Source organism: Montipora capricornis, chromosome 11 (genome assembly GCF_036669925.1).
Source record: "Montipora capricornis isolate CH-2021 chromosome 11, ASM3666992v2, whole genome shotgun sequence".
Taxonomy (NCBI): domain Eukaryota; kingdom Metazoa; phylum Cnidaria; class Anthozoa; order Scleractinia; family Acroporidae; genus Montipora; species Montipora capricornis.
Window position 1 is genome coordinate 10,959,769 of NC_090893.1, and position 15,000 is coordinate 10,974,768.

At 39.9% G+C, this 15,000-nt stretch overlaps 4 protein-coding genes across 5 annotated transcripts in view; 1 reads left to right on the forward strand and 3 right to left on the reverse strand.

Annotated features, from left to right (window-relative positions):
- LOC138022934 (intraflagellar transport protein 25 homolog) overlaps positions 1–2,072 on the reverse strand; it is a 3,474-nt gene extending 1,402 nt beyond the window's left edge. The window contains exons 1-3 of the mRNA XM_068869961.1: positions 1,891–2,072; positions 1,108–1,214; positions 946–1,014 (exon numbers count right to left, since the gene is read on the reverse strand). Coding sequence (XP_068726062.1) covers positions 946–1,014; positions 1,108–1,214; positions 1,891–1,982 — 268 coding nt within the window. The 5' untranslated portion in view covers positions 1,983–2,072. The remainder of the gene's footprint in view (positions 1–945; positions 1,015–1,107; positions 1,215–1,890) is intronic.
- On the forward strand, positions 2,020–4,659 carry LOC138022931 (uncharacterized). Its single transcript, XM_068869956.1, has 2 exons — positions 2,020–3,126; positions 4,175–4,659. Exons 1-2 carry the CDS (start codon positions 2,146–2,148, stop codon positions 4,568–4,570), a joined length of 1,377 nt encoding a protein of 458 aa, XP_068726057.1. The 5' UTR covers positions 2,020–2,145; the 3' UTR covers positions 4,571–4,659.
- Positions 4,660–5,266: 607 nt separating this feature from the next.
- On the reverse strand, positions 5,267–8,879 carry LOC138022933 (G-protein-signaling modulator 2-like). The gene is made up of 2 exons (XM_068869960.1): positions 8,019–8,879; positions 5,267–6,660 (listed from the first exon to the last, which is right to left on the reverse strand). Exons 1-2 carry the CDS (start codon positions 8,743–8,745, stop codon positions 6,587–6,589), a joined length of 801 nt encoding a protein of 266 aa, XP_068726061.1. The 5' UTR covers positions 8,746–8,879; the 3' UTR covers positions 5,267–6,586.
- Positions 8,880–8,917: 38 nt separating this feature from the next.
- The window catches only part of LOC138022930 (dystrophin-like), a 27,960-nt gene continuing 21,877 nt past the window's right edge, over positions 8,918–15,000 (reverse strand). The window contains exons 19-23 of one of the 2 annotated variants that reach the window (XM_068869954.1): positions 14,269–14,740; positions 13,478–13,573; positions 12,168–12,229; positions 11,102–11,170; positions 8,918–10,575 (exon numbers count right to left, since the gene is read on the reverse strand). In XM_068869954.1, the coding sequence (XP_068726055.1) occupies positions 11,120–11,170; positions 12,168–12,229; positions 13,478–13,573; positions 14,269–14,740 (681 nt within the window). In that variant the 3' untranslated portion in view covers positions 8,918–10,575; positions 11,102–11,119. The remainder of the gene's footprint in view (positions 10,576–11,101; positions 11,171–12,167; positions 12,230–13,477; positions 13,574–14,268; positions 14,741–15,000) is intronic. The other variant, XM_068869955.1, reaches the window with a different exon arrangement.

The following is a 15,000-nucleotide window of genomic DNA, read 5'->3' on the forward strand; positions in this document are numbered from 1 at the left end:
ATACAGAAAAAAACCTAAACATTCATTAAAGCTAAACTTAGGCCTAAAAACTCTTGTTAAGGTCTAATTAGGCCTAAGGTTATCTTTAATGAATGTTTAGGTTTGTTTCTGTGTTGGTAAAACAGAGACCTGTGAATGAGACCTGTGACCTGAGACCTCAGTGTTTTGTACCTGCTGCACTGAGAACAAGATTGTTGAATGAGTATCAAACCTCACCAACTCAGCTATGGTAATTGTACACAAACTGGTTGTACCATCTATAACAGTCAACCGGAGAAGAGAGGTGACTGCTGAATGACCTTTAGACTGCATTATTCAAAACTGTCTGACTCCAACCAACTAGTCATACTTTTATTACTTTTTTGAAAGTTCACAAGTTACTCATTTAAAACAGGTTACTCATAGAATCTGTACGGTGGTCAATTTACATTATCAACTCTGTTGATAAACCAAATTTTTGTATACTCATAGTCTTAACTTGTTTGTGAACTATCTATTTGGGTGGGGTACACTGTGTTATTATAGCTCCACTATGATATACCGGTACCTGATTTCAGTCAATGTAACCATGTTCATTCTGGTTTGGTCTTGTTTTTTCCTTTTGTCATTTCCTTTAATTGTACATAAGCAGCAACCAACTTTTGCTGTTGTACTCATACAGTGTATTACAATTCATTACCGGTATCTCTTAGTTGTGTAATCTAGTGAGTTTTATATTCTGTGTTTATATGTGCAGAGCTTTTCTTTTTTTCTCCCAAAAGAGTGTTAATAACATGATTTAATTTTGCAACCACAAGATTATTCTGCGACACAATGATGAAAATCAGTGCATAATAACATTTCTCAAAGACTATCAAGTGTATCATCTTGTATTGTACACTGGCCAACTTGGCTGCAATGATGTCAGGTATAACAATGTTAGTATCACTTGTCAATATGACATACCTTTGTCTACAAGTGGTTCAAAATCAACTGGTTCTGTCTTTGTGCTTTTCTCAATACATAGGTCTTTAACTGTCAAAAAATGGACATTTTGTCACTAATGTACGTGAATCAGGAGTGGCTTATATTTTATTCCCATGATGATGAATTTTACTGACTGCTTACCATTTGAACACAGGATTTTAATGTTTCCTATGCTCATTAATGTGCTGAAAGTAATGATGAATTCTTGTGGAAACATTCCTGTTGTTGGCCAAAATGTATCAAGACTCCTGTGTAAAGTAAAAAAACCAAACTCTTAGGGGTTCTTTTCAAAATTTCCAACAACAAGCACCCCCGTCCTCTTTATATGGAAGTCCCCCTCCCCGGGCTTCAGATCAGTTTGTAGGATCTAATAATAGCACTGAGCACCACTGTGAAGACAGGGTTTAACCTCACTGTTCAGCCCAATGTACACATTAAGTCTAAAACTTGTATTTTGGAATACTTTGCCTTTTCTACATTATTACTTATGTCTCAATTTGTTAATGCATCAGTAGGCAAGTTCAATATATCAATATTCAGAGGCTGTTATAAGGTCAAATTTCACGGCTCAGTTCTGTTTTCTTGGTCTCACAAGGGAGATTTCTAAAAAAATAATATTCAAGCTTAATTATTAAGCCTTGTAGCCATGTGTAAATATTGATGTATCAAAGGTGACCTATTGTTTTCTTGTCCTGTTGTTGCCATGGCAACCATATCAACATTATACTGTCATTGAGTACAACTAGGGTTGATTTCATTCAGAAGTCAAAGGAAAGGACGATTCCATAGATCTCGGGAGTTTTTTCCATCTGGCGACAAAATAACGCTTAAGAGAAGTAAAATGCCCAAAAAATCTGGAAATGATACGGAATGATAAGCTTGTTGCAAAAAGATACGAGCATGTAAATTATACACAGTACATACCCATCAATTATGTTCTCTGGTGGATAATTTTCATCATGTGATGTTGCAAGGGCAATGGTTGCACCAGCACTACTTAAGGCAACATCAAACATATCCGTCAGTCTGAAACAATTCTTGGCACCGAAGAAAAGCTGTGCAAAATGAGACCAAGTTCATTTCACCTTTTGGTGAGTGGTAAAGAGCTGGGACGAGTTTCCTTATTGAGCATATGTGGCTGGAGGGTACACGCTGGTTGGCTACAGGCTCGTTCACAAGATGGAGAAGGAAGAGTATGGAAGGAAACTTGGATGGGAAATGTTCCCTTTAAGTACGAGACAATTTTCTTCGACATTCCTTGATTTTGGGCGCAATCGTCGTGGTTACGAGGGGGAAGTGACAGATGAAAACAGAGATGGAATGAAAGCTCTTTTGAGTCCTTTTCTTTCGAACAGCAACGATGATTTCACATCTCGCACATGTAAATGCAACCCTCAAAGCCGACATTATTTTGCAAATATCTTGTGGGACTTTTCCAAACGATGTTCTACAGTTCATTCTCAGCAAAGACGTCGAAGCTTGGAATCTGTTTGCCCTCCATTTAGAAGGGAGGTCCAAGGAAATGACAATTGCATTGGCAATATTGGTGTTCCTGTGTACGATGATAATGATGATGATGTGGTTGGTGGCTTTGCCAATAAAATTACCGAAGATCTTCAGTTTAGTTCGCAAAGAGCAGATCCGTCTTGCAATTCATTGCCTTCAGGTGGCAGTGTACCTGTTGACAATTTGATATGTTATGGCCAAAATACCGTAGTTTCTGAGGAATGTACACCTGTAGAGGTTCTATGTAAGAAAGATGCCAAGATGGCAAATGATCATACTTGTTTCTCAGTAAGCTCAATTTGTGATGAGAAATATCCTGATGAAATAGAGTGTGAGGACCCGTGCATCAAGCCATTGCCTTGGTACAAACAAGTTAAGCACAGCAACAGAACAATTTCGCCCTCTTTGACACTAAATATCAATTTGGCTGTTCTGGAGTCAGTTCTGCATAGCAAAGAGAAGGCATCAAGGAATTCTGAATTGTATGATGCAGCTGTATGTGGAAGGATTGCAATTTTACAAGGTCTCCTTGAGGAGGAAACCCCATGTATAACTGTTGTGAGAAGTGAGGAGGTTGGAGTGTATGATTACACTGAAGGGACAGTACAACCAATAAGCCAAAGATGTTACCCAGAAAGTGATCTGGACATCAAGGTATTTTAACTTTACGATGTGATTTTACATGAACACCATAAGGTTTTATAAAATACAAGGATGGCACAGTCGGTTAGTGTGCAGCCTTTGTGCAAGAGGTCCTGAGTTCGATTACCGGATCTCGCATCCTTATTTGGACTTCTTTCCTTTCCGTGTAGCTGAGTAGCTTTAAATACCCGTAAAACGGAGCACTGATGGAGAGGAGGGAGTAAAATGAGCGCACCGTTGACCTCAGGTTTGTCAGTTGAATTACTGTTATGAGTTATCAACGTTAAATATGGTTACTTTACTTTACTTTACTCTGTGCACCAGTGGCCCAATTGATTGACATCGAGCTGTCATACAGAAGGTCGCGGGTTTGAACCCCGGCCAGATCAACACTAGGATCTTAAAAGAAATTGAGGAGAAAGTGCTATCATTGTAATTTCATTTGCAAGTGGTTAGACTTCAAGTCTTCTTGGATAAGGACTGTAAGCCGTAGGCCCTGTCTCACTAATTTATCTTCTATGTTCATAAGTTCCCTGTGGGATGTTAAGAACCACACACTATTTGAGAGTCCCCTGGTGTTGTAGTTGTCCTGTCCTCTCCAGCAGAAGTGGCCGGCTTGGCAGTGATGTCTCTAAAAAGACTTACATTGTATGAGGCCACCTAAGCAGAAACAGCCACAAGTCAAAAGGACTCTTCTGAGTGCTGGAACATGTAGATGCAGGTGTAGATGCTGTCTTAGCCCACACAATTTTCTTGTCATTGGGGAACCTCTATGGGGCAAAAGGGTTACGCCCTTTAATTGAGAGAGGATACTGGAGACTGGTGTTAATAGACAATACAATAAGATATATAGGTTGCGTAGCAAGTGTTTCTGTTTGAACGAAAGGCGTGGCCAGGTTGCAGAAAATTATTTTAGAGCTCTTTGTTCAAACAGGTATGTTTGCTGTGCAGGGTATAAGAGGTATAGAATGCATGGTTTTTTACTGATTGTAAAAGGATGCTTCTACTGGGACATTCCTTATTTCAAAGAACTCATCTTTATTATTTACTTTTTTTAAAGGAAGTCAATGAGCCCTTGCTATCAAGTTCTGATTTCACTGTAAACCTCAGTGAATTTCTGGAACAGTGCAATAGTGTCCCCAATGCTTCATCACTTGAAATGATTACTAATCATGGTAGAATGGATATGGAGCACAGCCCTGTGGCTTGGTTACTGACGTCACCTGCTTTGGGAGTGTCACTTGATTGGCAAGTGCACAAACAAATACTTAATTATCTTAAAAAACAGTCTTTGAAATTCAAAGTCTCAGAGACTGACCAGGGTTCCTCAGAGTGGTGCAACATTTTGGTGGTTTTAGATGAATATCGGTATGTTGAAACAGATATTCCACAACTTGAGATTTACCAGCTCTTTGTCAATGGAACAGTTAATCTTGTGAACTTCGACATAAACTAGGGTAAACCTTTCTATATTAATGCTAATTCTTCATTCATTACATCCCCATGCTACAAGGAAGGATGGAAAAATGCCATTTTGTAAGAGTATCTCGTTTGTCCACCTTACAGTGAAGATATTGGTGACATCTCTTAATGTTATTACTGTGCAAAACAAACCTCACTTTCCTCAGATTGGGCAAAAAATGGTTTTGTAAACCAAAAAAAATTTGACGTTTGCCCTGATTTCACCAAGGTTAGCTAGATCAGGGCTAGGGTGATTTCTTGAGGCCTTAACATTTTTTTAATGTCGATGCGGGGTGAAGGATCCGAGTTGATCCAGTCTGACTTTGGTACCGCCTTTTACTTAGGTTCATTTTGACGATCCAGATGACATGACATTGTATGATAAATAGATATTAATGTTGCCTTATAATGCCTGTTTGTCTTGGCAGATTGGCTGGATTTTTTACCCTTGGCTTATTTAAAATGGTCTCAGTGGTCCCTTTCACCACAGCAATTTCAGAATTCGTTTTTCGTTTTTCTTTACCTGTGCATTGCATTCAGAGCTTTCAAGTCCTAACATTTCCAAAGAGTGAGATTGTTGCTGGAGATTTGCACCAAAGGCACAAGTGTCCTGTGTTTCTTGTGCCGGAGGGGCCAAACAATCTGCACTTTTCAGATCGCTGGAAATGCACCGTCGAGTCCACCATTTTGGTTTCTTCATGCTGCTTGCTAAGAGAACCCATGTTATTTTGGTCTGCCTGAGCTAAAATATTGGCCTATAATTCCTATATTAACGTGTGCAAGTCCTGAAGAAACAAGAAAATTGGTTGCACACAAACAGATTGAACATTGGCCAAAGTTCAGTGCCAGTGAAGGAAGGAATTCTTAATTCATAAGCACTTCTGAAAGCTTTTAAAAGGTAGAGTTACCTACGAGAAAAGTGCCAATGCATGGGAAATGCTCGTTTTGGCATGAGAGCCTTAGATTGCATCGAAATGCGTGAGACTCGCACTCAATGCGTGAGACTTGAGAGCTCTGTGCGTCTCATAATAACATTTTTTTTTGGAAAAAGAAATGATTAATCAGGGTGAGACGAAAATGAAAAGATGAGGTTGCCCTTTGGGCAAGCTGTTACTTGTAGTTACTAGCCCGAAGGTCTGAGGAGGTAGCCCGAAATTAAATTGTTTATAAAATGTATTTCGGTCGCTTTTGTAAGCAGAAAAAGTCATGACGTTATTTACCGACGCGGTGCAAAACGTTGTCACGCTACGATAATTTGGCGTCATAACATTATCATTTTCTCTCAGGAGCTTTCTGCTACACACTTTTTGGTATAAAAGCTCAATTTATCATCAGAAAAGGGGAACCAACGGTGCTTGCCCATCGGACAAGCTACGATAAGAAAACGCTGGCCCGACAAGTCATTCCACTAGCCCCGGGCTATCGGACAGCACTTTCGTCGCGCCCTGTTAATGAACCCAAGCTTCTTTATACTCCATTCACACTAACAAGACATGTTTAATTAACCTGGGTTTAACAAAATGAAAATCACTCACAAAAATGTAGGACTTGCTTCTACATGAGATTCAATACATACTTTGATCTGTGCTAAATTTGTAGTCCACAAAAATCAGTATTCACAATTTAAAAAGAAAACAGTTTGACAGCATGTTTAACTAAACACCTTAAAAACATGTTTAATTCAAGTTTTGGTGTGAACAGGGTACTTTCCATTTTGCAATGATAAAAAGGCATGCATTATCAGTATTTATATATTTTATTTTACATTTTTGTACACATTAAGGAAACTACAAAAGTGTGGAGAAAGGGCAAGATGTAAGTGTACTGATTATATGCCCTTTAGGTTAAGCTATGCTTTTTTTTTAAGATAGCAGAGTTAACAAGAACAGGGAGAGGAAAAGTACAAATGAAAAAAGATTTGCAGAAATTAATGGATAAGAACTAATACTGTGCAAAATGATACTGGTAAAGTGCTCTTTTGAAAAGTTGTTTTGTTGCCTTGTGGTGTTATTTACACCCATTGTTCATCTTCAGTAGGTAGCTGCGATATCCGAGTCAGTCTGTTCTTCTCTCTCTCTTGGTATGCTAATGATTAATCAAATGTAGAGTATACACAGTTAAGTTTATGAATCATTTTTGATGGAATCAAAATTCAGGTCTTGAAATGCTGTTCTCCAGCTATTTCCTTTTATTGTGACAAAGCGTCTCGCTGAATTACTTTTAAGGGCATCTAGGGCGCGCTTCAAACGGGAATTTTTTACTAAAAACGAAAGGGAGATATTTCGAGCGCTCCGCGTTTCCCTCCCAACCAATTATGTTCCACTTTTACGGAATTTCCAATTCGCCAAAAAAAAGGCGGGAATTTCTCGCCGTACGAAACCCAGCCGTCTCTGGTGAGTGGCGTCTGGCAGTCATATGTTGTCATTTAGTACTTCGCTTTTTTTGGTGCAGTTGCTTAATGTTGCTAGGAAATGTGACTTCAAAAGAGTATTATGAGCGGACCTGACAAAAGCAGGCACAGAAAAATGATAATTTTGAGTCGATGGAAAGTACGTGATGCCTCCGTGATGCACAATTAGCATGCTGTCGAATGAGATAAAATTTGAATTCCGAGGTGAGGCTTCTTGTTTCTATCGTCAAGTATATATTTTGTCTTCTCTTTACTGTTAAAATGTTTTTCTCCGTCTGTGCTAGCCGTTCCCCGTATTCATAAAGTGTGCATAAGCCAAAATTTTGTAATTTTACGACTGCTAATCAAACTTTAAATTGATCGGCTTGAACTTGAACACGTGCAAACAAAGCAAGTTTCAAACTGTGAAAAAAGGTTAATGCGTAAATGGAAGAATCCTTTGGACAGAAAAAATGTGGGATGAATTGATGCGGAAACAAAGCAAGTTTCAAACTGTAAAAATAGCTTAAAGAGAATCCTTTGGTCATGCAGAAAAAGTGCAAGCTACTTTAGTATCATTATTTTCCATAGTTGCAGATGCACGTAATTATAATCAGAGAGTATAATATGGTAATAATAGATTCTATGCAAGGACTATACTTCCGATGTAGCTTGACGAATGCCACGCAAACAACGAACAATATTGTTAAGAAAACATTTAGGACCCGAAAGATTTCCTTCCGTGTATAGAGGAAGAAGCGTTTCCTGGGATAACAGAATGTTTCAGGCTAAAAAAGACAGAACAAGTTTTCTCTCCGGGAAGAAAATTTTTCCGCGGCAGTAATCATCGCGTGTGCATCTAAAAGGAAAAAAACCTTTTATCAAAAACGCCTTTGCTCGTTTGCGAACGCTTTGATGTTAATGTAAAGAAACTAAGTATTTTGTATCGACTAAAAAAATGACATTTTACTCGGCGTTTATATCTTTCCTCTTTTGGGGAAGACTAGAGTAGAGAAAAGCTCACGCGCCTTCTAGATTTTACAGTAACCCTTACCTAATTTTCTTCTCAACCAAATCACAACGCTTTCATAATAGGTGATGCTTCTTCTTAAATTCCCCATGCAATGATATGCATTCGCAATGGTAGCACTCGCTTTCGCTTCACTGTCGCCATCCTTTAAGATCTCGGCTATTTTCCTCCTTTTGGAGTGATAGTAAATGGCGCTTTCAAAATCCCTTTGAATCTCGCAGATATTACCAAGGTTATTGTAAAACCTTCCCTGGCATCTCAAATCTTGTGTTCCCTCTGCAATCGCTAATCCAGATTCTAAAAATTGGGCCGCCTTGTCAAAATCGCCAAGCCTTCTATAAACACATCCAAGATTGCAGTAAGCTCTTTGCAAACGTGGCAGAGAGCGCATTCGCTTGACAAGGTTAAAATTTTGCTCATAGTAATGTCTTGCCTTTTCAAATTTACACAGTTTGTAGTAGGCATGTCCTAGATCTAACAATAACTTTTCCCTTTCTGATTTGTTGCTCCTCTGAAGCTCTTTTTCCATCTCAGCGATCAAATTTTCCATGTCCTGTTTTGTGTACGAAACTGCTTTCATTTCGTCATCATCTTCATCACAAATGGTTGTTCTCAACCTTTCTTTTTCGGCGGCTCCGTCTTCTTGATTTTCCTCAGTGACGCAAAACGGAGTGTTGTCTTCTTTCAGTTTTCCTTGCCTGGAGCGGGTTTTCCTCCATTTTCGAAATTTGGAGCAAAGGCCAGAACCCATGTTGTATGTTGCCAAAGCTAATTAAAGTTTTAGATACGCGATCTCGTTAGATACGCGCTTCAAATGTCAACGTGTCTTGCCACCCGTTAGTTTGAGGAATTTCTATGCTTAATTTAAGTCACTGAATTTTAACGAGCAATTACTACATTTGCCATTTATTTGGGGGACAAAGAGGAATAACTGTGTTTTTATTACCTATTTTCCTCCAACTTACAACACTGAAGTTTCTCCATCATTTTATTTTTCAGTCGAAAACAAATTCATAATTCCATAAGGAAGTCCGACATTCAGCTTGCGTAATAAGCCTTTGCGGGGAATGATATTTGGGGCGAGACAAAAATAGGCGGAGGGGGAGGGAAAGATTTCCTTCCCTCCCCTCCCCTGCTTGGCTCGTGCGGCCAAAACATAAAATCTTCAATGTTCTCCGCACCATAGTGGTTACCCACATTCATTATGCGTTTTCCAAATTCTTGCTCACGTGATCAGTAGAAGAACACAGTCACGAAATATGGCGACCTGGAGGTTGTGGGGAAGCCAGGGCCGAGAGCCTTGTTGAATTGCATTGTGGGATTGTTTTCGGGGACTCATTTTCATCATTGAGAGCGCGGAGCAAGAACTCAAGTTGCAAGAAAGCAATATACCAGGAATTGAGCTTCCTAAACCACCAGAATATTGTACAAGGGCAATTTTAAAACGATGGCTCGTTTGTAAAGTCTCTGTTTACGAGCCAGAAGGCCCATCAGGCCGGCGCTTATCTCCGGTTTCGGTAGCATGAAGCGACTATGAGTAATTCTACTTCCCCCTGGATGGGATGCTAGGCCATCGCAGGGCTACCTCCAGCAGTTCGCCGGTACTCACTTATACACCTGGGTGGAGAGAGGCACCGTAATCTTGAGTAAAGTGTCTTGCCCAAGACCCGACCCCGAACCCGGACCACTCGATCCGGAGTCGAGCACTCTAACCATTAGGCCACCGTGCCTCCCGATGGCTCGCAATTGTCTGGAAAGCGAAAAGATTTGATCATAAGTTATGAATATTCTACCCGAAGTTAATTCACAAGAATATCGGAAAGTATTTTTGCTTTGCAGAGTATACGACAATGGAGACACTATGAACGACGTTGAGTAAATAAACTCATGCAAGAGTCCCACAATACAATTCAATAAGACTCTCTTCCCTGTCTCGCACGCCTTGTCACGTAATATAGCATTCATCATAGCGCTGACGTTTATGCCGATCACCATGCTGCTTCTGTTGCAGCTTTCACAACTGCTTTTCTAACTACAACACGCCGCCCCGGTTCTGTTCATGTTCAGCCAGAGGGCATCTTTGCCGTAATCAGCAATATTCATCGCCGACCCTATCGATGTCCATTCGCTATTTACTGTTGTTTCTATTTATATTAATAAATTTAAGTCAAGTTTTAAGAGCATCGCAGTTATGAACGCTACTAATAAGCAGTAACGAAAGGAAAGCCTGAATTTTTCAGGCTTTCCTTTCGTTACAGCTTAAGTAGCGTTTATAACTGCGATGATCTTAAGACTTGACTTGTTTCTTTCCCGCAGTTCAAATGTATGTCCTTAATACATTGTTTCTTCATTAATAAATTCAGTATCTTTAAAACATTGTTCCTTCATTAATAAATTCAGTATCTTTAAAAGGTTCCAAATATGACTTCCACTTTCTTCCCGGCAGAGGTTTCAATATCTGTCGTCCATGTTGTCTTGCACAGCAGCAGACGACTGAATCACGTGGAAAGGACGACTGGATTTACTCCATGGTTCCGCCCTGGACACCCTTTGTTTGGCTTTTCAGACACATCCCTCAGAACTATGTTAAAAAGAAAAGAAGCAGGTAACGAAAACAATAAATTGATAGAAATGTTGATTTCGATCAACAGCCAATGAGCTTAGGCAGGGGCCACGGAGTAAGTTTGAATATGGGGGGGGGGGGGGGGGGCTAGGGTTGGTATATATAACGGAAGTGAGAGGGGACGTGGGAGAGGTTTAGGAGAAAACAACACCGTTGGAAAAAAGTGTATGGGGGGGGGGTGGGGTTTCAGGCCCTCCAGCCCCTCCCTCTCCGCGACCCCTGTTGGGGAAGATGAAGCACAAATACAGCTGAGCCACAACACAGTTCCTTGCCAACTTTGGTTACAAATTTTGTGAATACTTTGGTTTATAAACATCGCAAGACACAGAGAATGTCGTATTTACAACCACTATTTTCCGTTCGGCGCCAGTAAATATCACATGTCTCTTTCCTTTTCAGCTAGAAAATGAAACTGAAAATATGGACATATTTATCGTGGTAGGACCAATGCACATACATGTAATTTTGTTCATAGAATTTGTACCTGTGATCGGAGTAACTGCTACTCTGCAAAGGTTCTCTTTTGGGGCCAAACGTCGTAGACTGTGTCATCCTGGCAAAAAAATATCCAAATAACATAATCCGTTATGCTTCCCTTATGTTAAGCCTTTATAAACGCGAAGTTTCAGTCCCTTTGTTTTTCTCATGGTATGGTAGCGTTTTGTTCATTCAGTACTCGAATCCCGCGGCAAAAGACTTCTCATCACATGTAAATTCGTTCAGTTTATTCTTATAAAAGTTCGACTTAATTTTCCTTTTTTGCTCTCGCCCTGCAAAAAGTTGCAAGTTTTTCTACCTTTGCTTTAGAATGGGAGTTATCGTAGTTTCTCAAAAGCAGTTTGAATGAAGACTTAAGGTGAAAACCTGGCTCCAAATCAGTGAAGGGGGTAGTTTCTAAAGAAACTGTGGTGCTGCGTCGGTGGGGAAGTAGTATACAATAATTTGGTATATCGACGGAGTTGATGATGTAAATTGGCCACCGTACAGAGAATCTTAATAAATAATAAATAATATATATTTAGCTTTACAAAATTCTCAAAGCTTTACAATCTTACAATCTTACATTCAAATCTTACATTCAAATTACATGCAGTATGAGAAACTCTAAAATTACACTAGACTTCTAAAGAAAAACAAGAAAATCTATATCCTGTATAATAATGCAAATAAGGTTTATACACTATACATAATAATAATAGTAATCTCTATAAACTATATATAATATGATCTCTATACTCTATAGCACTGGCGGAACAGGTGTGTTATAACTTTACTCTTAAAAATATCGAGTGATTCAGAATTCTTAATTTCTACTGGTAGTGCATTCCAAAGTTTAGGGGCACTGGCAGCAAACGATCTGTCCCCATTAGAATCTCTGTACGGTGGCCAATTTACATTATCAACTCGGTTGATAAACCAAATTTTTCCATATCAGTGGACCGATGATCTAACTTTTAAAAATGGTAAACAATGTTGTAACGCACCCACTCATCTACACACGACCGAGGTAAACAGCTACAATACACGCATCACACCGATTGAATATTTACCACTTTAGCGTAATCGGGTGTCTTCCGACTTGCAGGATTAACAGTACTCTTCGTTGCACCTGCTGGAATCACAAACAAAGCTCAATTAATGAAAACAAAAAGAAACCCGCTATCGAAGTCTTACTCTTTCGGCAAAATGACCGCCATGTGAAAAAAAAACACCGTCCAAATAGGCCATTTCCGAGTTCATGTGTGCCTTTTTGTGATGTTAATTAGTTCTTACTTTACATGTGATTGAAAACTAATTTTTGCACTTAGACTCGCTTTGAAGAGGAGGCAGACCTGAACTCGGAAATGGCCACCTGTATTTTCTCGATGAAGACTCGGGAATACTCGGGAAAAATCCGAGTGCTCCAAACAGGAGTCGAACATACGAACTTTAGAGTAGGGAGCTTGAGCACGAGACGTTTTTGAGCCACGGACAGAAACCGGAAGAGAACTTTCGCATGCCAGGACAGAAGTGTCAATCAATCAATGATTTTATTAACGTGTCAAAGGTATCTAGCCGAGGGGAAATATCCCTCTCCCAGATTATGAAACTAATCGTTTCTAATAGAGGAATGACCGCGCACCGGTGGCTCAGTTGGTTGAGCACCGGGCTGTTACGCGTGATGTCGTGAGTTCAACTCCGGCCGGACCAACACTCAGGGTCTTTAAATAACTGAGGAGAAAGTGCTGCCTTTGTAATCACATCTGGTTAGCCTCTATAGTCTTCTCGGATAAGGACGATAAGCCGGAGGTCCCGTCTCACAACCCTTCAATGTTCACAATCCTGTGGGACGTAAAAGAACCCGCACACTTGTCGTAAAGAGTAGGGCATGTAGTTCCCGGTGTTGTGGTTCTGTCATCTGTGGTGTATCATGGTTGGGAGGGTTAATGCTCGGAGAGGGCCATAAGTTAGAAAACTGTAACAATTAAATAAAGATATTGAATTGAATTGAATTGAATGACACTCGGCAATATAAATCTGGTAGTGTCAAGACAAGTTAAAAAGAAAAGCAGTTCATTTCCGGTTGCTGTTCGTGGCCCAACATCTCATGCTTAAGCAAAGCTAAACCTCGTTCCCAGGATCACTCTTTTCTGCCTCCCTCAACGACAGAGACTCTGGGAACGAAGTTAAGCGGATACTCGGCCAGTGATCTGTAGGAGACGAGGGTGATCTGAAGGGCACGAGGCTTTAAAACTAGGATTAGGTTCAAACTTTTCTGGTACACTGCTTAGCAGGCCCAGAACATTCTAACAAAGGTGGTTACTAGCACTTGTCTCAAGTTAAAAACATAGTCAGTTTTCTCCTCATGCAAATGTTTTACCCGTATTTCCTGCTACTGTGTCAACCATCGTGTGCACTGCTTCACCAACGAGACTAGCGGACAGGAAAAGATCGTTATGAATGTGCATTTGCATGTCTGCAAAAAAAAACCATTGTTAATGATGAAAGAGATTGCCAAACGTACACTTGTCTTTCATGTTAGATCAAGTTGAACACGAGGCTTGCTAATGGTGTACCTACTCAAGATGTAAGCAAAAACAACAACAACAACAACAACAACAACAACTTATCATTACTTTTTCTTTAGTTTCACTTTTATACCCTGATGGTAAGATCAATTTGGCACGCAAGTCTTCCTGTGGTGCTATTTATCATGCTTTTTAGGATTCTGCATATACCTTGAGGCCTTAACTTGGCCTACTATTCTGGAAGCTGCTAAGAAAACGTTTCACTAGGTCTTAACAAAAACGTTTTACTTAATAATGATGATGATGATGATAATAATAATACTGAATAATAATGGTTTGTTGGCAACATCTCTTCAGAGTAGCTCTTCATTTCCCAATAGCGCTTAACTTCCGTGCTAAAAATGTTATGGTCAACAGTGTTTCTAAGGTTTCTCGGACGTTTATTGAAAAGGGCAAGATAATTTCAATTCTCTAATATGTAAATAGCCTGGCGTAAGGTGAGCCTACTTTGTGATATCATACCCTGCCCTGTGAGCAGATTTAGCCACACCTCAGGCTGATGTGGTTTGATTTATCAGTTACGATTCTCCCAAGTTTGCATTTGTGACAAAATTTAAGCTTCACTAATAACAAAATTTCGTACCAGAACTGACTTCTATCGGAAAAGTGGCCGTCATTTTATCCACAATACTGCTCAGCTGCAAGCCTTCATATGAAATATCTGGTCTGTCCAACAGTCCTAACTCTGCATCCGTAGTGGTGACAAACGGACCACCCAAAGATGTCGCTCTTTCGGAAGGCGAGGGTCCCCTGAAATAATTTGCATTCCGCTGTGGGAAAGCATCTTTTATAGGAGGGGTCATGCCAGGTGGCAATAAGTACTGTGGTGGGTAGACGCGCACTGGTGCTGCAGGCGTTGTAAAGGTGTTCGGGAATACAGTCGTTCCATTTTGTGGTACGGTGGCTTGTGAAACAACTGGTGGGAGCGCACTTCTGGGAACATCAAGCCTATTTTCTACCTCCTTTGGTCTTGTTTGTGTGTTTCTGTTTGCATTAGCCGACGGATTAGAAGCAGGTTGATCAATGGACTTCAATGAAGATAGCGAAATATCACCCTGAAAAAAAAAAAAACTTCGTTACCAAAGGAATCAAAATGACTTACGTAAATTAAAGCAAAAATCATTTGTTCATACACGGTACTACTTTAAATTAACTTGTAGCTTATGGGGGCGTGTAAAGAAAGCAATTCAAGAAATAAGACCCAAGTGGAAGTAGGCAATCGGTTCGCTATTTGCAAAGCGTAGAGAATTTAAACTCGGCATCACAGAAGACAAATTCATTTGCATGGGGATCAAAATAGGATCAGAACGCGGAA

What these genes read in the sequence shown, in the direction of transcription:
- LOC138022931 (XM_068869956.1), top strand. Translation starts at nt 2,146, where the DNA reads ATGGAGAAGGAAGAGTATGGAAGGAAACTTGGATGGGAAATGTTCCCT. An exon ending in AAAGTGATCTGGACATCAAG is followed by an intron (nt 3,127 to 4,174) that starts GTATTTTAACTT and finishes CTTTTTTTAAAG; the next exon opens with GAAGTCAATGAGCCCTTGCT.
- LOC138022933 (XM_068869960.1), bottom strand. Translation starts at nt 8,745, where the DNA reads ATGGGTTCTGGCCTTTGCTCCAAATTTCGAAAATGGAGGAAAACCCGC. An exon ending in TTGGTTGAGAAGAAAATTAG is followed by an intron (nt 6,661 to 8,018) that starts GTAAGGGTTACT and finishes ATTAATCATTAG; the next exon opens with CATACCAAGAGAGAGAGAAG.